Genomic DNA, 27,242 nt, shown 5'->3' with positions numbered 1-27,242 from the left:
AATGAGAAACGGACCACACCCTGATGTTTGTGTTACTAGCCAAACTTTTTTTTTTAATTCATTGTAAGAATTAAAGTCCCACAGCAGGCTAAATAGCTTGTGAACCAGCATTATTAGCACATAACCAATACAATTCAGGAAAAAAACTAACCACTCATGCAACAGAACAGCTCTTTGTCGCATTTCCGGCGCTAAACGGCAACGCTTGGTGACTAAAAGCAAGGACGCAGCTCTGTTAGTTTGGACTGCAGCTCACTAACAACATTACGAGCACAGCTGAAGGGTAAGGACAGGCGCTCCCTCCACAGATTTACGGGTGTGTTATGCTCCATCTGGCTTTGGCTTCTCTCCGACAGGGTGACCACGAGCATCTGAGAGCAGCTATCTCTGCAGCGAGCCAGATGAACGTTTGCTGTGAGCAATATAAATGAGCTACCTCTTCAAGAGTGAGCCTTTACTTTGCAAAAGTATATAAATGTATTTGGTTGTATACACAAAAAGACTGCAATTAACCTCATGAATGACAAAGACACATCTACATACTGTGCAATGGGTGCAAAATACACTACTCAGTGGACAGCTTAATCGACCGGACTCTATAGCCTCGTTTCCACTGAGCAGTACAGTACGGTACGGGACAGTACGGTACGGTTCGGGTCTGTTAACCATGATCTGGCTAGCGTTTCCACTGCCAACAGTACCCTTACTTGATAGGCGTGGTGTTTCGATCGACGTCATTTTCGCGCGAAGAAGAACATAGTAAACTACAATGGATGACATACAGCAGATCTTGTTCTTGCTTCTCGACATGTTTGTCACAAGAAGACAAGCGCCGACATTAGGCTTTTCTCAATATCAAGTACGTCGCAAAGTTTGTACTTGCCATCTGCGACTCCTACATGGTAGTCTACAGCGCGTTCTTAAAAGCGTCACTCAGCTCGCTATTCCGGTTATCTCTGTTAACTTACTCTGTATGTACATTTTAAGCAACAATAAAACGAAATATGTTATAAAAAACCACTCTGCCTCTTTTCGTTTTCATTTAAATAAATTAAACATTATAGGGACACAAATGTGGTTCATGCGCAACGCATATTGATTATTCACTGCACGTTATACGTTATTCTATTTATAACAAAACGAAATTTAAAACACAACCCTAACGTTACCTCTTTTCGTTTAAAAAAAAAAATAAAATAAACATATTCCAGGCAATATATGCATTTGTACAAATGTTGCAAACATCAGTGATAATCTTGTAATAAAAATGACAAGAAACCATATTATTTTTGTAAAATTTCAGTTTTATCAATAATAGCCTATATAAAAGTTTAAGTAAAGTACAAGCAGCTATACAATAAGAAATAAAGCAATCAATTCAGTCAAATATCCAAATGCAGCGCTCTATATAGTCTAACATTACAAGTAGGGGTGGGCGATATAGCCTCAAAATTATATCACGATATTTCAAGAATATTTGCGATAATGATATTTATGACGATATAAAAAAAATGTAGAATTTTTTTTTTATTATTACATTTATCTCACCAAAATGTTTGATCACTCATTGTGTTTTTACAATTGGGTAATTTTGTTTTTAAGAGTTTACACAACACAAGGAAGCTTGATTTCAATCTTTGAATTAAATTGAAAAAAGTAGCAAAAAATATATACAAAATAATAAAGATACAAATAAAGATAAAAGTTTTTGAGTAGGTTCGTCTAACACTATTCAGAAATACTACAGAAACTGAATAAGGTAATCAAATGTAAAATAACACTAGTCCTGAGTACTGACTAAATTAAATACATAGGCTATTAATTCTGATTCCTTACAATGAAAGCTATCTTTTGTTGTTTTGACGACAACATTAATGACAGACACATATGGCTGCTGTCACTTTTAGAGCTAGTGCCCGGATCCATTACTGTTATACTGTCTGTCACACTGTCACGCGCGTTTTATGGTTATTTCAGACATAACCGACTGTTTACAAATACACTAACCATGACCGAAATTTTTACACAATTTTGCGTGTTTTTTCCCCTGTTAAAGCGATATAATCCGCGAAAAATAACTTTTGTTACTCGCGAGCTGTTTGTGAGACGGCTTTACTGTATGTATGCACGCAGAGTAAACATCTCTCAGAGAGCGCGCGAGAGTAGTTTAAAATCGCAAATGTTTAAACTGATGAGACTTAAAAAGAAGTAAAAATGATAAACTTTAGTTACGATGCAAGTGACAAAAGATTCCGTCATGTCCTGACTGCTAAACACAAGAGTGTGGTATTGACGCTTGACTTGTGCAACCCATTTTGAGAGCGAGAGAGAGAAGACGCGGCACCGCTGAACACTCACGCGGTTGGTAAAATCAGTGTTTGCGGGGGAATTTCCCGCATTATAAGTGGTAGACCTGCGGGAATTATTAAAATACTTTTGAAGTAGCTCCTTTTTAGGTACTAAATCGTCATTGGAGGCTGACTTGCTGCTCTCGCGCTCAGACAGGTGTTGTTGTTGTACGTGCTAGGGAACGTAATGCGCCATATCAGTGATATCGCGATATGACACTTTTTTATCATGAAAAAATTTATACCGGTATTATCGTGGACGGTATGATATGGCACACCCCTAATTACAAGTAAAGTTAAACACAAATAACGTTAACTAAACTTAGCCCTTAGCCAAAACGATTGACAGGGAACTCATGTCTTCACGGGACTAAAGATCGCCCGTTAGGTCTACACAAAACGAATTATATCTTGTTTAACCACTACCGTCGGAGTCAGCGACGAACGCCGAGGACTAGCCGAGGAAAGGCTCATCCAGCCGGGAAACATGAGCGCCGAGCGCCCGCTGACCGCATGGATCTCACAACCGGGGAAAAAAATAATCATCTTTATAAATAAACCACAGATTTGAGCTTTAAACAACCACATTCTCGCCTGAAAAACTCTTAAAATTACATTTCGTGATACAGTAACAGTAGTATTACATTAAACTTTATATTAAAAAATGGCGCTTCTTATGTTGTCATTCCTCTTGTAGCACGCGCAAGTGACGATTCTCTGTCAACCAATCAACGTCCTGCAGTGAGTCTAGCTCCACCTTTTAGTACCGTTCCACTGTGCTAGGTACCCCAATGGAAGGGTACCTAAAAAGTGGTACGGTGCGGTTCGTTATTTTGGTACCATTCACAACTTTTGATAGTGGAAACGCAAATAAATGCGTACCGTTCCGTTCCGTTCCGTACCGCTCAGTGGAAACGAGCCAAAAATGTGGACTTATCTGACTCTAAATTCTCCCAGTACTATACGAGAAAATACAAGGATTTAAGCTTTCCAAAGTGAACAGTGAAAACAAGCATAATCTACTGAAACAAATAACATCTCTTTTCACTCCTGTGTGAAGCATAAGCTTTATATACCCAGGTTAGAAACAATAAAGTGAATAACATAAGTGAAGTTGAGGAATCGACAGAGGGTAGTTTACATCCCTTAAACTGAGCACTAAAATTATACTGTGCCCTCAATGACTCTCTTCTTCTACTTGTCTACTTCTTGTACTCTTCTTCAAATTGCGTTGGAGGCTTCCACTCCTGAATCAAAACACTGTAGGTCAACATCAGGTTACGATGATAGTCTAAACAGCACCCTAATGCAAGGAAATTATTTCTTTGCCAAATAGATTGAAGTCTTCACACTGGGAAACGCATTGGAGAGTTGTTGAGCTGCTCTCTGTATCTCTAGCGATTCTGAAGAGGAATAAGAAGATTCAGAGACTTGCAGGTTGTGTGGGAAGCATGGAGTTGGGAAAGGTTATACGACTGAAGAAACCCCTGCCCCCTTATGTAACCTACTTAATTGTCACAATTCACTCATAATCTCATTCCCAAGTGAAACATTTTGGCCAAACTTTATTGTCAGGAAACAGAGGGAAAGCAGGTCTTCCCTACAATCTCATCTCTGGAACTCCATTTCCTGTTTGGATGAAGCTCATCTGCCAAGAGCACACTCAGCCAGACAGTCAGGAGAGATCCCAAAGACAGAGAAATCCCAAAAGAATTTGTAGTTAATCTTGCTAACTCAAAGTGGGGGGCTAAGTATTTACAATTCACATGTAACAACCAAGTATGTAGAACTTCCCAGCGGGGGCATTCAGCAGCCAAGTGCCATAAACTATAAACTTGCATTTTGGTGATAATGATTAGAGATGCATCAGAAAACAGAGCTTTTAGCTTATTAGAGGCTATGAACATGTTTGAGGAATGCACATACTTTGCTGCATTGCAGACAACTCAGAACTTTGAATTCTTACTTGAAAATACTCAATGACAGACATGTTTTTGACAAACTTGTAAAGTCTTGTAAAGGGATGGATCAATCAAACCCAACTTTAATGAAAAACGGGAGATGGTAAGTCCTGCAGATGTTTGCATGACTAATTCAAAACCAGGCTTCATTCACCCCAAAGGAAAGCATATTTACTCTGTCTGAATCATTCATACCCTCCTTATGTCTCTGTCTTAACTTGGACTCCATCTTCTGTTCTCAGTCTTGACTCAACCTACTCTTGATGTTTGTCCTTGGACTCAACTAAGTTGGTCAGGAACACAGCATGACGAAACAGCAGTCACTTTTTTACAGCTCCATGAACCAAAACAATGAGCTTATGCTGCGTTCACGCCATCGTAACTGTAATTACGAGATGAGAACCAGCGACATTCTATCAGGAGCTGTTCACGTCCTCAGACTCAAATTTATGCGTTTCTATGTCAACACTATCAATGCCAAAATGAATCTGCAGCAGTCAGGTGATACAAATCCGAGCTCTATAAGTTGTTTGTGTTCATTATTATTGAAATGTTATGTGCTTTGAGACATGGGGTCATTTAACGTCTCGTGACGCTTTGCAGACTCTGCTGTGTGTTCATATGTTTTGAAGGAGGCGTGGCTTTAGAGACCGGTGAAGGGAGGGTTGAATCTCATGCTTTCAAAGCTAGCTTACTTTGTTAGCCTCTCTGAAATTAGTTAATAGGAGATCAGTCGCTGATGGGGTAACCATGAAACCGTTTCAAAGCATGCTGCTTCAGAACTCCACTCAGAGCTGCCTTTAATTAGTCATCTCTGTAGTTCCTCAGATGCAACAGGCAAACACAGATTTACTTGCAGCTATGAAGAGAGAGAAAAGCAAAACGAGACTCCTAGTGTGTTGCCAACTCTTTAGCTGGCCAGACAAAGCGCGGACTGTTCACAGTCTCTTAGCAGCCACTTCATGCACTGGTCTAGGTAGCAGCACTTCAGCCTCCCACGCTCAGGGTCAGTGCCGGCTCCAACAAGACAGATTCGTGATAACACAACTCAGAATATTCCGTGTAGAGCTGCGATGAAAACAATGAACTCCAGACCTGGCATGCTGGCCCATTAGTCTGGTGCACTGATGTTCTAATTTAATTTGGCCACATGCTGGCAGTGCGGTCCGTCTTATCGGCAGCCAGAGGAAGAGGAAAGAGTGAGAAATGCTGTAAAGACGGGAACATCCTCTGTCAGCAAAGCTCTAGGTGTGCCTCAGCTGAGAGATTAGAGCCACTTTATAGCCATTAGTCACCTTCCAGTAGAACAGCGCAGTCATGTCTGATCCGTGGCAATCAGCACTACAGGGTTACGGTTTGTTTATGGAACTACTACAGTTTCCAGAGTTGAATGACCAGTGTCAGTTTGTCTAAAATATAGGAGAGAGTATCTTTAAACACTAGGCCTATACAATTAAATTCCTTTCAGTCAAATGCAAAATGCAGGGACTGCAATGAGTTCTGACTTAAGTTGGGTCTCTAAGACAGGGGTGTCCAATTCTGCTCCTGGAGGGCCACTGTCCTGCAGCGTTTAGCTCCAACAAACCTGCCTGGAAGTTGCAAGTGATCCTGAAGACCTAAAGATTAGCAAGTTCAGGTGTGTTTAATTAAACTCTGAAAGTAGCTCTACAGGAACAGGATTTGACTCTATTGAACTATGATGTTGACAGGTTTTGAGCTGCCACTCATTGTTGATGTAGTGTGCAGTTGTAATGGACAATGTCACAAAAACCCTGATTGACTTAGAAATTCATCATGCTCTTTCTAAACTTTGTGAACTTTTTTTTTTTGTCTCTGGGATTGACAGCAAGCAAAGCATACCATTATATCTGTGAGCGATTCAGAATTGTGATGCATCACTGAATAAGTTTCCCCCCACCTTTAGTACAACATGCTACAACAGAAAGCTTGCTCACAGACAGCACCCTGTTTTCAACATAACTGTCCTATTATTCTCATCTCCATCTTTGGAGAGAATCATGATTGACACTGTAAGTGGAGGGTGTGTGTGAAGAGCTGGACGTGAGAACAGGCCTCTGTTGACCATCTAAATAAGCCTGTCTTACAGCCATTCATAAAGCCCACTGTGATTCCCAGACACGCTTATGAATGGAGACGAGACCTGAGAATAGTCCACTGTAAGCCAATTAAACCCAACAACATCTGCAGATTAAAGTTCTAATGTGACTGGCAGATTATATCAATCTAATAATTCTGGTTTTAGCACTTCACTGTGGGCAGTGTTTGTGCTTGAGGGTGAGAAAAACAGAATTGGTGTTTGTCACATAAGAGATCGAAATTTTAAGAATCTTCAGATGGTTGAAGGTCTTGTTGACACTGTCATAGGAAGCTGAACCTCCCCACAGTTTTGAGTGATGAGGACAAAATTGATGATAACTTCGATAAGCTCTTTTCAAAGCCTAGTGAGCTGCCTTATTAAACAGCACCAAAGCTGCTGCAAACACTCAGCAGAATATGTATTCAATTCAATACCAGAACGCATTGTAATGAGCTCAGTGAAAAGACTAAACATTTAGTCACTCGGCAAAAAAACAAAAAAATTAAAACATGGACTATTTTACCCGATTTTTGAGTGTTTCATGTACTTTTATATTTATTACAGCAGCAAGCCGTTAGCTTAGCAACACGCTAACTTCAGATTCTTATTGAAACTAATAGTAAGTCAAGTTGCTATCTATGAAGAGCATTCTAAATAAGTCACTTTTGAGATTATATAACGGTTAGGACCATACAAGATCATAATGCAGTTCACTGTTTTGGAACAGAGATAAAGTCCTAAGCTGAAGTTAATAGGCCTATGTCACACTTCCTGCTTCCGGAAAGCGGAGTAGGGATTCAGAACTTCCGGTCAACAGTATTTCTCCATAAGGATTTAGATTATCAGCCATTATGTCTAAACCATCCGAGGTAGACTGACCACGAGCTATGAGGTTGTGAAACGAAGGTTTTTGCTCCTGTAGAAGCTATAAGTTCGTATGAAATCAACCTTGTTTTAAGAAAAACATGTTTTATCCGCGATCTTATGAAAAAAACTACACTACCCACAATCCTAAGCGTAGCAGCAACGTCTGCTGATTGGTCCAACTCGCTGTTACCATAGAAACGTTTACCTTACTGGCGAACGGCCCGCCGCTGTTGTTGTAGTGCACCGGGTTGCTCTGCGTCAGGACGTAGACAGCCATACCTCAGCTTTCACGCTTTTCCACTTGAGGGTTTTCATTTACCATCCGAACCACATCGTCATATGTGACTTCAGGCAGGTTGCGGAGAGATTTGGTCCAGCAGTATCTATCGGACTCCGCCATTGTAAAAAGCTAACCGGAAGAGCCGTATCCCTACTAAAAGACGTACTTCCGGTCTTCAATTTTTCCGTGACATAGGCCTATGATGAATCAGTGTGATTCTCTAGTCCTGATGAATGTAACTGATCATTCAAACCATTAAAAATAATATATAATGCAATGATCTGAATAAACACACCTCTCCTTAAGAAAAGTTATAAAAATGATATTCACATTCCTAAATAGGGATTGGCTGTATGATGAAAATCTTATATGACGGTATAACAATATCATATATAGGCTAAGGAAGACTACTTTGTTCTAAATATCAACATGGCTTGTCTTATGGCCATAGTTGAGTTTTTTTTTATTGGCAGCAGAAACTAGTGGGTTTGACTGAAGCCAGTCATGACTTCAGCAAATAACAGCACCATATGGAAGTGGGATGAAATTTACACAAGGACTCTGTGGGAGAGTTTTACGTCTCCATGATGACTGCATAGAGACGCATTCAAGAAGAAGAAAGAGAAACGGGGGGCAGAAGAGGTGAACAGAAAACAGATATTAACTAGTCAGTCACTGTGAGAGACAGACAAATGCTAAATGAAAACTATAGACAGACAAGGACAAAGCAAGGGAAATGAGACTGAGAGAGAGATATATTAAAAATGAACATTTCTGACCTGAGATATGTGGTTAATGGAGGACTCCATCCTGCGCAGCTGTGAGGCCTGGATATCCAACAACTGCAGGACATTGTTGGCTAAGGCATTGATTTGATAGGCCACGCTCGCCAGGGACTGGGTGGTGTAGGCTTTGGTCTCCTCCAAGGCTTTCCTCTTATCCTGTGCCTGCAGGTCAAGGTCAGAAAAACATTTTACTTCACATTTTCACAAAAAAAACAGCAATCGCTTCAACCTATACACAGTCTCAGCCTCAGAGAGCACACCCACGGACCGTCTGATATACAGCATGCTGCAAACAAAAAAATAACTGGCTAAAAGCATCCATCCCAATCTGACTGCCAGGTTGCTATGTAACTTCTGGAAGATTGCACAAGTTTTAAATCATTTTGAGGAAAACAAAGTCACATTTACAAGGTACCGGGATGCTTTAATAGGCAAAGTAAATCACTGGATTTGATTAAGTTCGCAATGTATCAAAGCTTCATTTGAGTTTGCTGAGGTAGTTAGCGAGCAAGCCCATTGTGAGTATACCCAATGCTACAGTAGATAAGCTACTGCTTTGTTAAGTGGTCTGTTGCGGAGTCAAAAAGGATGAGAACCACTTAATCTTAAATCTTAAGATTTAATCTTAAAAACAAATAGCATAACATCATATATTTCTAAACAAAGTTAATAAATGAAATTAAACAGTGAAAATAAATGGTTACAATTGAGATTGCAAAAAAACTAGACATAATTTCATGAATATTGTTATAACATTAATAATATTAATATAATAAAATAATGATAATATATGTTTGTATATATTAGAATTAAAATGCATTTAGTATTCTGTCCAAAGCTGTAAACAACACTAGGGGTGCACGATATATCGGCCGCCGATATAATATCGGCCGATATGGTCATTTTTTTTTCACATCGGTATCGGTCCGATGTCAAAATAGGGCCGATGTGAACAGGCCGATATTTGACGTGTGAAGTTGAAGATTAAGTTACTGATGCTGACTCCTGCAGTGAACGCGCCTGAGAGAAATACACATTTCATACAGATGACATAAGCAGAGAACAGTCTGTTTTCTTTCATTTTGAATTGTTCTGTTTAAAAATAGATGTTTCAAGCTTTCTATATAGGCTATGTCTCAGGTCTGTGAGGCAGGTAGGTTTCGGTTCATTTGAGACGCGCTTCAGTTCACGCGCTTTCGCCTCCATGTCCTGATTAAATATTTTCTAATATTTACTTTGTTTATTTTTGATGAAACATTGATCAAAATTAAGATACAATTAATACAAAACGAAATTAAATTTAAAGACAGGCTTTGTGCTTTCTGTTTGAGGTCTCTGTGAAAGTTTTAAAGCAGTCTTTGGACGTGCGTTACAGAGAACTGTCCCGTCAGTAACATTGTTAACGCAGTCCAGTGCGACTTATGATTTTTCCCTCATGACACATTTTTGAATGATCGTTATTTGACTCGTAGATATTTGAATATTGCTTGATATTTGATACCCGTTCGAATTTGATTTTTTCTCAAAAGTGACCGCACGTGTGATTTGTGGATTACTGATAAGCGCGAGTGGAGAAACAGGCGTTTATTATTCATTCTGTGTTGAGAAACGTACCTTCATGTGTTACGTTATTGTGTTGATAATAACTAAAGTAGCCTACCTAATTATGTTACATATTTATTTTGTATGAAAACTAGCGCGTTCGTTACTTATGGATTAAAAAGTAGGCTACCGATGTATCAGTGCTGCGCGAGCTGTCCCTCACAAACACGGACGCGCGCACACAGAGAGAGAGAGAGAAGATAATTGTAAAATGAAAAATTGACGGGCTAAGTTTAAATTTTGTTCTTGCTTGTCTTTTTTTTCTTTCAAAATGTCAGAAAGCATTTTGTATTATCCATCCGATCCGTGTTTTTAAAATTCGTTAAATGACGGACGTTTTACTGTTAACACAGCCCATATGTCGGATTCGTCTTATAGCCTACTTGTTATTATTTTTAGAATAAGTGATTCGTTATGCTATTATTGGACTCCTGTATAATCATTGTCAACTGTTTTCTATAAATATGTTTGTATTGGCTAACATTTATTCAGCTAATGCGTGTCCTGTTTTAAATGTGCAATGTTCAAAGGCAAAGACAGCACGTCACAAATAGAAGCCCTTTTCCCTGTGCTATTTAGTATCATATTTGGATATTGGAATAATAAATTAAGTAGCCTATCTTAATTGTACACAATGTTCCTGTTTTTTTTTTTTCCTGTTTTCTAAGGGTTTCATCATTTTAGACAAGTTGACCAGCACACATTATATGCAATGCAATATAATGCATGTGTGTCGTATGTGTGACATATTTTGCATACAGGTAAAGGTGCCCAATATCAGTCATTTCTAAAGTAAAAAAAAAAAAAAAGTGTTTTGGAAAATAGCTCTTTATTTGATAATCATTAAAATTTGTTTTCTATACAGAGATATCGACATCGGTAAATATCGGTATCGGCCATAACAGCAATATTAATATCGGTTATCGGTATCGGCCACAATTTTCACATCGGTGCATCCCTAAACAACACATTTTCTATCTTTGTTCTTTATATGGGATCTTTTTATATATCAGACAATTCAACATAAACATAAATGGTATTGGAAAATATATATATATATACACTTGTCTTAACTTTCACCTATATCACGTATGCTAGCCTAAAAAGAACTCGGAAACTGTTGTGAAACTAAGAATAGAATAACAGAATCTGCCTCAAACGCAACCGCACAGAACCGAAACTCAGTTTTTAAATGTGGTATTTTCTCACTTCTCGAATTGGCCTACCTCTGTGGTAAACCATGATCTCACTGAGGTAAACGCAAGCAAGGCCTTCCGTGAAAGGACTTCAAAACCTGACACACATGCAGATAAAACATCACCAAACACCTGCAGTGAGGAGGGCTTTCGATAATGAAAGTTTATTTGTACTTTTAAAAAGTTACTGTCCTTACCAGTGCCCGAATTTGTGTACACGATATACTATTCACGACCTAGGAAAGCTAGGGAGCTGATTGAGACGCACCCTGTCTGTATTACATACAAGAACATACACTGAAAGACATTTACACATGGGGACTACTGTACAGCTCTGCATTCCCCATTGTAAATTATGTGGTGAAGGTATGCAATAATATTGTTTTACAGATGTTCCACTGAAAAATGGAACAGAGCTGTTCTTAAGTCAAAAGTTATGCTATTTTTAGCAAGGGTTTGACACATCAAGGATGTTAAGAGGCTAAAAGCAGGTTTAGTACTTGCCCCATTGAAGTCAACAGGGTGCAAATTTTAAAAAGAGGATAACATGGTGTAGGCAACACCGATTTTTTTCGTTGTTCTCTGTATTGACAGCACTCCAAATGTACAAAAAAATGAGCTCAATGTTAAAATTGACCGGAGTTCTCCTTTAACATTTTAAACCCTGTCCACGTCATAAGATTCAGACTTCATTTTAATGGTGCTGAACAAGATGTGCAAATATGATCCAACATTCTCCACAGACAACTTAAAAAGGATTGAAAGTGCCATAAAGGCAGCTTGTAATCTCATATCTCTTAAACAGAACATTTGGGCCATTTCCAGTCTGGATGTACGGTACTGTTATCAGAATCTGTTGTTATTCTGCTTTATGGCTGTTCTGTTGATTGAATTTTACCTTTGGTGCGTCTGTAAATCTCATAGCTCACATCCGGCTAACAGAAATGTACATAAGTAGGGCAGATACGAGGGACAGGACTAGGGAATTTAGAAAGAAAATGTCAGTGGTGCTTGCCCATGCAAAAGTTGCCATGCTAACAGTGACTGTGCCACATTAATGAATTCAAAAATACATTAAACATACAAAAGTCTAAATTAAAATTAATTTTGATATTTTTGAAGGCCTGAAGTCAAGACTATAAAACTGTTATATAATAATGAAGAAACAGAAAGAGGGTCAAGGTAAATAAGCTTCCAAAAATGATCTTGTAACCGGTTTTAACTCAGGTTGCAAAATGTGAGTTTTGTAATTTAATATCTTAAGTGAACATAAACAGTTAAGACAAAAAACACATGTGGAACATTATGTTAGATCTGTGCAGCTCTTAAAGTGACAGCAGCCTAATAAACTTGCTTCTGCAGTGCTATTTTACATCTGATTATTAATTTTCACAACCTGAAATTACTGTTAGACTTCCCTGAAAAACATGAAAAACAGTGTTTATGTTATATGCATGTTTGTTCTTTTGTATTTGTGCTATTGCACGTAATTTGATTGTTTGTTCTTATTTTATTACTTACAGTTTACTTGTCTTTAACAATACTTGAAATTTATATGAGTTAGTCTAGTAGTTTTTAGTGTCACAACCTTATTTATTAAGGATATGGGTCAAAAACAATGAAGACAATAACTAGGCCTATTTTATTTATTTATTGCTTTGTGGCAGGGCAAGTAAAAATTTGAACCACTGACCCAGTCGGGCCAGTAGAGAAAAATCCTTATTATTTTCCTTAGTATAAATCCTTAATATTTGTGTGAAAACCATTACACATTTTTTTCAGGATTCTTTGATGAACAGGAAGTTAATTTAAGTAAATTAAATTAGAACTTACTGACGGTAGTGTACGAGTTCGTTTCTAAGAAAAGTAGATTTTTAAATCATACGATCATACTTATTATTGGCCAGTGGATCTGATTCTTCAAGACACCGAGACTGTGGGAGCTGATAAGGCAAATATGTGTTAGTGTAACAGAAATGGCCTTGTCAGTAACAGGAGACATTTGTTCTGGTCCAGCTGTTACATTTCTTTCCATATTTGCCCTTACAAAAACATCAATAACCTTCTAGACTTGTTGTGGGACCCACAATGCACCAATCTCACATTAGCCCATCAAGGTTAAACAGGCAGTTTTTTGGAAAAACAGCTTTATCTGAAGGACATTTCACACAGATACAATGTTTGATTGGCATCTTCAGAAAGCTTCAAAAACTTCCCACGAAGCAAGAAAGGCAAACTCCCATTCCCAGAAGACAAAGGCAACAATCTCTTTTTATCTCTTCCACGGTCACAGGCACAAACACCCCGAGATAAGGAAAGGCAGAAGGTGCAGAGGAGAAAGCCAACTCTTCCTTGTTGAACAATGAGCGATAAAAAAGTCGTATGGTCATAAGAGTCTTAAATATCTTTAATTGTATAAATAAAGTTTTAATTAAGTTTTTAAGAGGTCTTAAATTTGGTCTTAAATCGCGATACGGTTTATTAAACTTCAATTACTTGAAAACTTCAAAATAATTAAATAACTTAATTAAATAAATATGAACGCTGCATGTTCAAAGTGAAAATGTGGCGCTGTTGCACGTTCTAGGCGTACAGTTTCAGAGCCGTTCACCATCAGTGAATACTGCACATTTCTGCCAAGCTAATGCTAATGATCTACTGGTGATGATGAATCATGACAATGTGGTGTTTGTACTGTAATATGTTTTAGTTGGTTGTAAGAAAGCATGTTTTCTCGTGTTTAAATGTGCAGCTAGAAGTATTAAAGACTACACATGAATTAAAGTGTTTTGCTTGTACATAAGGAAAAAATGAATTATTATGTAATACACTTTCACTGCACCCTTAAGTTCTTTTTGTACTCTTACATTTTTCAAATTAGAAAAAAAAGAAAGTGTCAAGCACTGTAACTACACAATTAACACCTTTAAAAATGACCTATAAGAAAATTCACATTAAAATGGAAACGTCCCACCAACTAATTGCTGAAATTCCTAAGACAATATCCTGTAAGTCAGTGTGACGTCTTTTGAGAAGATAAGAGCAAACATATAGGATTTATTTGACCAATCACAAGGCCAGACGAACATACCATTACAAGTAAACACTGCAGTCCTCTATCTTAAGTTTAAGCTGAACCTAAAACATTCTTCAACCTTCATCTCCACGACTTCCATGAAAGGAATCACAGGGTAGGTCGGCTGTTCCTGGTTCTGAGTGCACAGGAAGGAAAAGCCTACGTTTCCTCCCTAGAGTCAGAGTATCAGGAGAGACGCTCCACCCAACACACTGGTGGAGCCCACAGGAAGAAACAGTAACTCTTTTGGACACTTTTGTTGGACATAATCAGCTCTGAGGCACAGTACTGTCTTGGACGGCGGAGCCAAGTATCTTGGCACGCTTGCAAGAAACTACAATTAATTCCTTTCTGCCCTAGAAGAACAGTCTGTGATGGGCACTCGGTAAAACACTCAAGGTTTAGCATGCAATGAGTTCATCCTCATGCTGAAGAACAAGTCAAAACACTCTCTCCTACAAAGGGATTGTTTCGATTTCCTGTAGAGCTGACAGCCCAGCTCACGCTGCTCTAATACAGATCCAGCGGGAAATGTACTCGGAAGATCAGGTGAAAAAAATGTTAGGAATGTCCTTTATTAACACTGTGTAACTCTTACGAAGACTCCCCCTCTGCTTTGCTCTCCTGTTTGTGAACGCAATCGTGTAAGTCAGTTCTGGGAGGTAATAATAACAAACTACTTTGACGACAGACTTTGCTTGGGCATTTCAGAATGACCAAAACAGCATTTCAGACGCTGTGCAATGAGATCGGACCGCTGGATAGTCCAGTTATGCCGTCCCATCGCAAAGTCACGTCTTTTTTGATGCGCAACGAGGAATTTATTCTGTAAAGTGCTTCCATCGTAGTTTATGCACATGTTTTCATATCAGATAAAAAAATGTATCCAACTCAATTGAGCACATATGTTTTTTATGACAAATTATTAAATTAGTCAGTCATTTTTAAAAATAATATGCATTTTGGATTTAGCATTCTGCTTAAAGGGATACTTCACCTCTGGGAAGATGAATGTGTATTTAAAATAGGTCATTTAAGTAGAAGAAATGTGAAGAAATTTTTGAATTTGGAGCTTTCTAGACTGAGAAAAGCCAGAAAATGTATTTTTGGCTTATGTGGATGAAAGACAACAACTCCCAGAATGCACTTGCTTCGCTGCCTTAGGAGGCCACGCCTACCGGTAAGAGTGCGCAGTTGTAAACAACAAAGCTAGCCTACGTGATGAGTTTGCGAGGGATTTAGAGATCGTCCAAAATGTCCGGGATTCGGCTTTTGCGTTCTACAGTCGCCATTCATCATGTTTACTGTGGCGAGCAGGACGAGGCTGGCGGCCGCGGGAGAACAGCGCGAGGCCGGTGGCTTCATTACTGAGACGCGCCGGGTCTCGCATCTCTCACGGAGGAGCGGGAATTTTTCTTAGCAATGGTAAAACGCACATCAACTGATCACTTGTTTAGCGTTCATGTAAACACTACATTCAAATTCACCAATCGGAATGAATTCAGCTAGATTGAAAGGTGTGCATGTAAACAATGAATGGCGACCGCAGAAAGCAAAAGCTGAATCCCGGACATTTTGAACGATCTCGCCCGCCGGACAAGTCCGGGAAAAGGAGGATGGTTACTTACTCAGCTTTCTCCTACTATTCAGCTTTCTCCACAGAACAAGAGCCTGCTAGCTTAGCTTTCAAAGAAAGACGGCTGACACTGTGTACATTCTGAGTGAGATCCCACCCTGTATGGGCGGGCTGAAAACATGCGGAACAACGCCATCTACTGGCTGTAGTCTTTAGCGTCTGTCCAGAAAATCCTCCGATGACGCAAAATGACGATTTTTGCGTCATCGGAGGATTTTTTCCAGACAAAAAATACATAAATCTCTTGTCTCAGGGGGATATGAGGGTGGAAAGCATGGTAATTCGAAAATACTACAGGTTTTCTACTAATACAAAGCTTAATGCTAAATCCTGAAGTAACCCTTTAAGGCCAGTTCACACTGTCCCCACGAACTCCCTGCAAACATTCTGCTGGTTGTTTGATTTAAATGTCAGGAAACATATTGTCATTTTCACACCAACCCAACAAACACCAAGAGGGTTTAACCACACTGACTCAACCAATTTGGTATTCATTAAGGCAGTGTGAACTAGACTTGTCACAGGCTTAGTTTAACCAAAAATGAATATTGCATCATCATTTACTCAAGCCTGTATTACTTCTTTTCACCATGAAGTAAGAAAGGAAAAGTTATGATGAATGTCCACGGCACGCTGCTCCTTTGCACAACGAAAGTAAATGAAAACAGTTGTTGGATTCTAGAAAATCTTCTTAAGCCTGACAACACATGATATAAATGTCATAAAAATGTAATCTTTCAAAATTAAACAGTTTATTCAACCTTTACAAACATACGACGTACACACAGGCAAAAAAAAGGGCCCAAAATGGCTAAACATTAAGCTTTTAACTGATTCAATAGCCGCTTTCCGACCGGAGGAACCTTTTCACAGTTCCTAGAACTATTGGCTATAGTACCCGGATGTCGGCGTGTTCACACCGCAGGAACTAGGAACGATTTTAGTTCTAGGAACTCCATTTGGAGGAACTAATTTAGGTCCTACTTCAGAGTAGGGTCTAAACCAGCACTATAGGAACTACCCGTGACGTTAGTGTACGCTGATTGACCGAACGCACGCGGAACACCAGCACCCGCCATTTTTAAAACAGCTAGAATGTAAACACATTATATTTACTCCATAAACTAAATATACAAACATGGAAAACAGTGATAGATGGGTCTCTAAACCTTAAATGCTGAAGAGAAAAACCAACGCAACTTTGAGTGGACCAAGCCAAACATGATTATGTAGGCTAATAACCTTTTTTCATATACTGTTTACTTTCTATAGCAGTTCTATCTAATAAGATATTAAACAGTACTATTAGACAGAATAAACACAGAGAATGCGAGCATTGTTTGCTCTGGCGTTCTCAGCGCCACCAAAATAAAGGTCTGTCGCGCCGTCAAAATAAAAGTCACCGTGCTTGCGTCACTCCCTTACCCCTCCTACCAGTTCCTATGGCCACTTGGCCAGTGCGAACGCAAACAGCAAAACCGAGTTTGGGGGAGAGTAGTTCTTAGAACTGTTTAGAAGTGGACAGTTCCTAGAACTAAGTTCCTAGAACTACTTGGTCGGAAAGCGGCTAATCACACATTATTGGTCTGGAAATTAGCTAAATTTAAGCAAATGCACAACTTAAAAAGCCATTGCTCTCTCAGAGAAACATCAACGACAGAATGAAGTTTTTGGCAGAACATGGGAAGTTGTGGGAGTGATGAATCACAATGAAACAAGTTGCATAAACGTTTAGTCTTTAGGTTAATTAAAGACTTAAGACTCTAGCATCAATATTTGACCAATATTTTACAATAAAAAAATGTTACAGTTAGTGACACAGTAATTTATTAATGTATCTAGGAAGTGTACAGCAATCACGCTGAATCTAACTGGTATTTACCATTTCACATAAAAAGCGAACACATGCACCTTCCATTTATTTGCAAGGATGCACAAAACAACTCCATTAAGGCTTTTAAGTCCAAAGACTTACACATTTCGAAAAATACTGATAAAATATATTATGTTTACATCACATTTCTTTAGAAAGAGCGAGCATTTCTATTAATTGTCCAATTATGGAAATGATGCGATCTAAGGAGGTTTGAGGGAGGTCCCGTCTCACTATACTGTTATCCTTTCAGCCAGAGCAACAGAGGGCGCTCACAAACAGAAAATAGGAGCTATGAGTTATACGAGTTAACCGGAGTGCATGTTTTTTATGACATACTGAATATGCGGACACATTAGTCCGGAATTAAAAAAGGCACAGGGAAGAGACAGATGAAACGGGAAAACAAATAAATACACGATTATAATCATATATGATTTGTCTACGTTCTTCAAGCAGTCTTTGGTATTTTCCATAAACATGTGGAAACACATTTAATGTAAAAGCTGCCCATCAGGTTTGATGTAAAATGGCAACCCTATTCCCCCGCATGACCGAGCACGCTTCGAGTCGAATGTCCATGCTGCTCTTTTGCACAACGAAAGTAAATGAAAACAGTTGCTGGATTCTAGAAAATCTTCTTAAGCCTGACAACACATGATACAAATGTCATAAAAATGTAATCTTTCAAAATTAACAGTTTATTCAACCTTTACACACACGCACACACACACTAGGGCAAAAAAAATTGCCCAAAATGGCTAAACATTAAGCTTTTAACTGACTCAACCACACATTATTGGTATTGATCTGGAAATTACCTAAATTTAAGGAAATGCACAACTTAAAAAGCCATTGCTCTCTCAGAGAAACATCAATGACAGTATCAAGTTTTTGGCAGAATATGGGAAGTTGTGGGAGTGATGAATCACAATGAAAAACGTGTATTTATTATCGCAATGGTTAGCAAGTAGCCTTTAGAATTGCATATAAATACATTTCTGCCTCATACGGTGATCAGAATCCCCATCAGATCGTAAGGAAGTTATTTCAAACATTCACTGTCTGAAAGTGAGTTTTGAGCTTAAAATGATTTAAAATGTCTTGAAAGCCCGTTGGCCCGCTTTGGACCAAGGTATTCGGCAGGCCTAAAACCCCTGGCCGTTGGCCCCGATCAAGCCCCGAAACGGCTAGAGGAAACTCGACTGTCTCTGGCACACACTACTAGCACACTCGCTTTTGTCCCGACAGTGGAAACACGGCTATTGTGTGGAGAGCCTTTTAGCTGCTGGTACTGGCGAGCTACTTTACTGTGAAACGTCATTTAAGGCTTTGGAGTACAGGAGAATATTGTAGATTGGCTTGCTTCTCGCAATTGAAAAGTTAGAGGAATTATCAGATGTTATTTTTCAACAAGATGCTCCTGCGCTAAGTTACTTTATCTACAGTATTTGTGCAAATCTTGTTAATTTCCTGACCAGTGATTTGTGATTAAAATGGTTAAGACCATTATAAGTCCACTAAATATTTTGCTTTCTTTGGCTTGGCCCATTTTATTTATTTTTTTGTAAATTAAAGTGTTGTTTTTTTGTATCATATTTGATACATCAGGCTTTTATGGCTCGTGCTAGAGGAGAATATGTAGCTCATACTCGAGGAGAAAAAAAAAGTTCAAAGTGTGTGTCCTTTGTGTCAATTCTTTCAAGCAAAAGAACAGATGGAAGTCAAGGCCAAAGAAGCAGGGTTGTAATTACAGGCCTCTTTAATCTGTTATGGCCACTGTAATCGCCATGTCTGATCACAGGAAGGGGCATTTTAGAGCGCCTCCCACCCAAGTGCATGCTGGTTCGCAAACTGCCTGGGTTAAGGGACAGCCTAGGATCTCCTCCAGGAAAAATAATGAGTATTTGTAGGATTTACTGATGTGGTTTTGCTCGAGGATGCCAGCGAGAAAAGGATTATGGTCTTGTGGCGTAATCTAGGTACTGGCATGAGCAATGCTAACGCCACTTTCCAGGACATATGTTAGGTGGAGCTGAGCTAGTGGTGGTAAAGTCTCGTCTCTAGCATGATAACTGCACTAGCCTCTGACCTCGATCCCGTTAACAGAGACATCTGGGGGGTTATTGTGTCCATTTCCATGGCGAACCTCAATGAGGCACAATTTAAACATACAGTGGCCCCAAAAAGTAGTTGGATGCTTAAAACACATTGAAATGCCTGAATATCTTTACAAAACAAATTTGTCAATCAAGTGGCCCTGAAAAACAAGTCATTTAATGATCAAACTCAAGACAGTACCCAATTCGAATAATTCTGAGAAATCCTTCACTGAATGAACTCACTAAATCCATCCGAGGGGTTACTGACTCAACATCTGACTCACTCAATGAACGGCAAGTCATTCCTTCCAGTCGGTCTCGAGAGGAAGCAAGTTTACTGTGCTTAATGTTGGTGCTAAGGTAAAAAGTCAAAAACAGTCAAGCGGTGGTCTGGCTAGTCAATTAAGAATATGATGATGAGCAAGGTATCAAAGCTGCAATAAAAGTGGCATCCAAGCCCTGGAAAACAGACAGAGCCCATGATATGACAATCTGCCCTGGATGGCACCGCCCTTATCCAGACTCACTGACTCATCGAAGAGAAGCAAGCCACACCTATGAAGGCCACGGGACAAACAGCCAGATTAGAAAAGCTGACACACACATAACCTCAGTCTGGTTCTAAAGTATTTTACAACTTTTATCTGAGAATACTCAATGTTCTCACAGCACTGTCTGGCACTGAGTAAATTATCTAAAAACCACATTGGCCAGTTTTCTTCCATTTTATTACTAGTGTTTGCTACTATTGTGAAAAAAAAACTATTTTAACAGGGTGGACAACAAATTGGTGGGAAAAAAAATCCAATAGATTTACATAGAAAGCGGGATTCAAATAAGGAGCAGAGTATGAAAGACTTGGACGAGTAAAATCCCACCAAGAACAGCCTAGCAACCTCATAACAAGAGCACTCGTTTCATTTTATTTTTGATTGCTATATCAGCTTTAAAGGCTATATTCTTCATAAAAATATAACAAAAAAATAATAAATGACTATAAGCCCAATGTATATTTGATGGTTTATACTAGGGCTGTCCCCTTATAGTCAACTTAATGTTAGTCGAATAATCGCAGACAAAAAAAAACAAAAAAATTCAGGAACTGGCGAAGTTGCGCAGTGACAGATCACTAACACATTATGCCCGACATAATGCCGCATCCCAAAATCCAAAGTGTATTGGATATTCTCTCAAAATATTTCGAGAGGGAAAAGAATGACCACAAAGTACTTGCCACTTTATACGACTGCTATCTCTATTGTTAACATTAAAGTAGATAAATGTGCACTAATATTAGGTGTATATCCAAGTGTTCGTGTGGAGTGTGAAAGCTAAATTAGTAGGGGTGTTAAACTTGACTTCCACGCCATCAGAGTGCATCTTCTCAAAGGCCGGTGTTTTACGGCTTCATTGTAAGCAGCAAGGCGAGTAGTGTAGTCTAATTGTCTATGTTCTTCAGTTTGCAGCTATATTTTATATTTATTAGTTTTTATATACATTTATATAAAATTTATTTTGTTTGTGTCATTCGATGTTAAATCAATTTGTCAGTTGCTCTGATTGTTTTCACTGATATTACTCTTTTAAGCATTACAGTTTGCTATATGTTTATTTGTTTGTTAATAATTTACATTTAAAAAATATTTTGATAAATTTCATTTTCAAATTTCTTATTTTGTATGCATTGCCGGTATTGCTACGGCAAGCCTTATGCGTGTGCTGGAGTGTGTATGTATGTATGTATATATATATATATATATATATATATTAAATGCTCATTATTATGGTTTAGTACTAATCGACTCTGACTAATCGACTAATGGCTTTAATGAACGACAAAGTCAACTAGGAAAATCTTTGGTCGACTAATCTTTAGCCCGACTAAAATGTCAGCATAGTATGCTCGTACTGTACGCACAACCAGATTTATCCGACTATACGCACACGCATCTTGAGATGCCCCATTTCTTCACAGTCAAAAAAAACAAAACAAAAAACGGAAGAGAATGAACAAAAAAACGTTGATGTACACATGCACTAAGTGTTTGCGTCAAAACTGACGTATACGTTGGGCTTAATTCTACCATTTTCATAGCAACGGCATCACTTGAAACACCCGAGCACCATGATGGTGACTTCTGCACCCAATCACATACTTATCAAGGAAAATCAAGGAAATTTGTATTTGACATATCTAGTGCTACATTTTTCAGTGTCTCTAAATAACTGTCTTATCACAAGTTCTGCTGTAGGCCTTTTATATCACACTAAAATCAGACTTATTGTTCTGTACACAATACCAACATCCTCCACAGAGAAGCCATGCTGGAACAGTGGGCAGCAATCTTCACACTTGTCCTATTATACAGAAAACCCAAGTCTGCAGTGCACTTGGTTTGCTGAAGACAGCGCTGGAGTCATGTAGGGCAGAACGCTGAGAGACTGCTAACAAGTGCCATCGAGCTGGCCCAGCTCAATGAGAGAAGAGCACCTCAACTCAACAGAAAACCACACAGGAGATGGAAAAACTAAAAATGACTGCTGGAACAAACACCAATACATTTGCTTTACTTTACTTTACTTAACTTGTGTATCCATTTCATATTTGTGTGCATAGCAGTGTTGGTCCAGCACCTGTTCAAGCCAGGTGGTTTGTGTTTATTAATGCATCCTTATCAGAAGTCAACCTGTCCACAGAGGTTACAGAAGCACGCCGTCTTGCATTGCAAAAGAGGAACTGTTGCTGGCCAAACATGCAAATTGGGCTTTGGGATATTTTCAACACATTATACATAACATCAGAGATTTTACTTGAATGCATGCGTGAAGCAATGCAACTTGCGTTTCCATAATGCTTAAATGTAAGTGTCTCATTGGAACAGTTATTATAAAATTGTTCCAAATCCTGACTTTGATTCTGCTCATTTTTATACAATGGCATTGGGACAGATGCACAAATCAGCTTATAACTACTTAATTTATTTGAGTAATTTCAGTCTGTTTGCTACACAAAACTATGTATGGTTTCAGAAGACTTGAAATATAGTCTTCATGTCTGAATCACAAATAAGCCCAGAACCGGGAGATCTTTTGAGCTTAAAGTGTGCATGTGGCTGATGCTGCGAAATTTCCAGTCATTTTAGTATCTGCTGTAAAAGAGTAAACAGTTGAAGCCCAGTGAATGTCAGTATATCACCGTCTGAATGGGGTAGGCTACTTCAGGGAAAAACTACAATATAACGTTAAAATAACACAAATTAATGCCCATACACATATTCCTGCGGCTGCAGCAGTTTCATATTATATAAAACTAGCATTTTATTGTTCACCTGCTTGCGTATTTGAGTTATCGGTAACTTAAATGGACATTTAGTGTATTAAAGTTTAATGCTTTGACAGTATAGCCTACTAATACTAACTTTTCTTTTCATTTATTTATTACTTAAAACCCACTTTAAGTACTTCGATACCACAGCAAAAATCTAGCTTTTAATGAAACATTATTAAAGACAAATGTAATCATTAAATGTAAAATAACACTATATATTAAATATAGATTCCTCTTTGTTAAAGATGTGTTTTGTGGTTTGATTAACATTAATGACATCGACAGCAGCAGATTTTATAGGCAGCTGTCACTTTAAGGGTGTACTCACACTAGGCACGGTTGCCATGAACCGGGCCCGAGTACGATTGTCCCCCCTCCCCACTCCCCCTCTGGCCTGCACTCACATAGGGTTTCAGCATTCGTGCCGGAGCACGCTTACGTCATTATGGTGCAACGGTTTCGGGATAAACAGAAAGAGCGGCGCTCTCACTGAACACAATGGAGTCCATCGCTCTGTTTACTTTGTGGATAATTTTGAGTCGTTTGGTCCACGGTGGTCCACAGCCCTCTCACAGCCTGTTGTTAAACAGATCTATCGCCTTTGTGGCACGAACATTTTCACGTAATCGTGCTGCTCGTATGAGGAGGTTTCGCATTGCACCTCTGCCGTAGACCAAAGCGACCCTTTCCCCGCCAATGTTGGTTTTGGAGCGTCGCAAAACCGTGACGTCGCGCGTCCTGTTCCGTGCTCTAGCACGGTTAGCGCTCACACTGCATGCGAACCGCGCCCGAGTCCAACTGAACCGTGCTCTGGCCCACCTCTTCCAAGCGGGCCAGGGACGGCTAATCGAGCCGCGCCCGGGCACGGTTCGGAGCACTCACACTAGTCAAACGAACCGCGCTTTGGTGGTCAAACGCACTCTGGCACGGTTCAAACTGGCTAGTGTGAGTACACCCTAAGACCTAATGAACAGATCCAATATAATGATCCACATCCGATTTCTTCCTCAACTGTTTACATTCACTTAAGACATAACCGACTGTGTTTACGAGAATACTTGCCGATACAGGTATTTTAACTTAATTTTGTGTACGTTCAGGTGCAAGGAGACGCGAAAGAGGAATCAATTCAGTGTTCGCTCGTTATCTAAAACATGCCTATCTGTGTGCGGCTGTGTGCTAAGATAAGTGCGCGATCGAGTTCTCTTTCCTTGTATGTGTAAAATCGTGTAAATTGTCAAGAATAAACACGTGCAAATGACAAACTTTCACTCTATTATGGTTAAACTTAGCTATTAATCCGAGTATCACATGTGCTGAACCGTGGGGTCCATATGGATCAACCGCGTATATTTTGATATATATATATATAGGTATATTTTTTTTGTCTTTTTGCCATGACCAAAACAGCATATGGTGGTTTTTAGAGTTTGAACGGCATTGGTCACAGTCTACTTTCATTGAAAATTCCATTCTGCTGAACTTCTCTTTTCATGTTCCACTTTAAAAAGAAAGTCATGAGGGTTTGGACCAGCATGATGATGAGTAAATCAACTATTTCTATCACAAATTCTTTGGATTTTGGGTAAAACTCCAGATCTCTGGATGTCATCTCCGACTGAATCCAGACAGAGAAAGATCAACATTTCCACATGCTGTAAAACAGCAGCGCGACCTGACCCGGCCCTGGAGGAGACGATCGACTTCACGACACTCCTTACATGCTTCACATGCCTCTCTCTCGCTCTCTCACACACACACACACACACACACACAGAGAGAACATGAGAAAGTGGGGCAGTGGCTGTCCTGGTTATAAAGACCCACTCCCACCATCTGCTGCTGCATCACCGCAGAGACGCAGTCGTTCACAGGAAGTGCCTTCATCCCGCGCTCAGGCATGATGTAGAGGAGGAAGAGAGGCACATGTTAGCCTGCAGCCGGACCGTCAAGCCGAGACTTGAACACTAGACCTAGTGATTGGTTTCCCATCTGAGTCATCTTCTTCTGTAGTATCGGTGCGACTCGAAGCGTGCTCGGTCATGCGGGGGAATAGGGTTGCCATTTTACATCAAACCTGACGGGCAGCTTTTACATTAAATGCGGCACTACCTGTCGAGCAACTTTTTCTGCAATTAAACCTTGATAAACATCTTGATTACGCCACTTTGGTGCAGCAGATCTCACCTGTGGCTCGATCTTAGACGCTTCTAACAGGTGTTTTTGTGTCTCGGGAGAAATATTGGTTTGAAAGACTGGGGTTAAACATGACACTGTTTGCAAACATCTGACGCAAATGATTACAGACTGTCAAATGTTCCTTACAGGCTGTGAATCAAGAGTGCACTGAACTCTCTTGGCAGAGGAGGATCATTAAGAGCCGTTGAACACTTAAAAAAATTCCAGTCATGCTGATAAACGCTAAATAAACAAATAATTTGCCGATCATAAATACATAATTCCTTCTCTTTTTGATTTAAGCTTTTTCACACGTTTATGTAGTTTTACTTACATTTAAAAGTAAATCTTATTCATTCAAATTAAAAAAATTATATGTATAATTTATGAGTTTAATAAAATAATGTAAATAGTATGAACAAAATAAATGATGTATACTAATGAATATTTTAAGAAATCATATACATATAAATTGTTTTATTATATAAATGCAATTAAAAATAAAAAAAATACATTATCTGCCAGATCATGAACACATAAATCATTCTCTTTTTGATTAACTTTTCCCCCCATTCATTTTTAAATTAATTAAAAATATTTCTTAGTTTAATACAATAATTATTCTAATACATTAGTTAAATTAAAATACATTATGTATACTAATATATATTCAAAGTAATTATATACACATATACATACGTTTATTATATGAATGCAATTAAAATAAATATAAACTTAATAAAGACCAAATATTAATATTACAACAATAAACAATAATATTAAATGTTTTTTCGTTTAATAAGCTATTTATATATCACATTAATGATTACCAATATAAAAGGCTTTATTTAAATCCTAACAGTTGGATGATGTTAAATGATAAATGATATTTTAAGCAGTTCTGTCCAATCAGGTTTATGTCTCAAATTCGAATAAGCAATATGATTTTAGAGTTTCTCACCAGAAAAAAAGAAACCCTTCCTCACTTTGAGGAAGCAGATTTGATGAGATACGAGAAACAATGATCTATAAAAAATGACTAAGTTATAGCTCGACTCCATGATCTCTCATGTTCACATTTGACACGATAAGTTTATGAAAACACGAGTTGAACGTGTTTCATATCTAATCGCGGTCTAACGTCAAAAGAGTCAGAAATGTGTCGTTCTAAAGACAAGACAAATCTCACATCCTCCTTTTGAAGTTTGAGACAATTCTGGTGGATATGAGCAAACTTCATTTGTCCAAGTTAAACAGTATCTAGACACACCCTCAATGTAAACGACACAAATCCCATACACGATTATAAATCTGATCTACAAAATATTAAATAAGATCAAGCTTTTTAAAAGATCGCCCTTAATGAGCTCAAAATGTTCTCCCACAAGCGGCTCGTCCCTGCTTTTCCATTTTACAACCAGATTTCCTGTCCGATTCCCACAGCAGTGTTGGAGATCAGCGAGTCTAAGAGAAACACGCGCGCGCTTACCTGAACATAATTATTCTCACAGTAGTCCGCGACCCTCGTAAGGTTCTGGTAACTCTCTACGAGAGCTCGTTTACCGGCTGGAATTTCTTCCTCTAATAACATCTGCAGCTCTGCCATCTTACATGTCTCCGCAGAGCTTCCTACTCCTCGTCTCTGGGATTTGATTGAGAGCTCAAGCTCAGCCCTGGCGAAGTCGGAGTCGTTCTTTTGAATCGAATCTCGATTGAATTGGTTCGCAAAACAGGACTCAACGATTCGTATGCATAGGGTTCACATGTCGGACTGAATCAGTAAGAATCTGAATCTCGAGTCAACGACTCACTAAACCATTGAACCGAGACATGCGCGACTCGTAATGAGCTTTGGAGTGAACCGATTAGCAGGCAGGAATATTACAAAACACACTGGAAATATGTTGACGAC

At 38.9% G+C, this 27,242-nt stretch overlaps 1 protein-coding gene across 9 annotated transcripts in view; it reads right to left on the bottom strand.

The window, feature by feature from the left end:
- The window catches only part of abi1a (abl-interactor 1a), a 71,417-nt gene extending 44,314 nt beyond the window's left edge, over window positions 1-27,103 (bottom strand). For 7 of the 9 annotated variants that reach the window (XM_081352673.1, XM_081352670.1, XM_081352674.1 and 4 more), the window contains exons 1-2: window positions 26,820-27,078; window positions 8,334-8,501 (exon numbers count right to left, since the gene is read on the bottom strand). In XM_081352673.1, coding sequence (XP_081208799.1) covers window positions 8,334-8,501; window positions 26,820-26,936 — 285 coding nt within the window. In that variant the 5' untranslated portion in view covers window positions 26,937-27,078. Of the gene's footprint in view, window positions 1-8,333; window positions 8,502-26,819 lie in introns of all 9 variants that reach the window. The other 2 variants (XM_081352676.1, XM_081352677.1) reach the window with 2 other exon arrangements.
- Between the last annotated feature and the right edge of the window lie 139 nt (window positions 27,104-27,242).

The sequence above is a fragment of the Scardinius erythrophthalmus genome (genome assembly GCF_964197995.2).
Source record: "Scardinius erythrophthalmus genome assembly, chromosome: 22".
In the NCBI taxonomy this organism is placed as follows: domain Eukaryota; kingdom Metazoa; phylum Chordata; class Actinopteri; order Cypriniformes; family Leuciscidae; genus Scardinius; species Scardinius erythrophthalmus.
The sequence above is the reverse complement of the archived record's forward strand: the minus strand, read 5'-3'. Positions and strand labels throughout refer to the sequence as shown.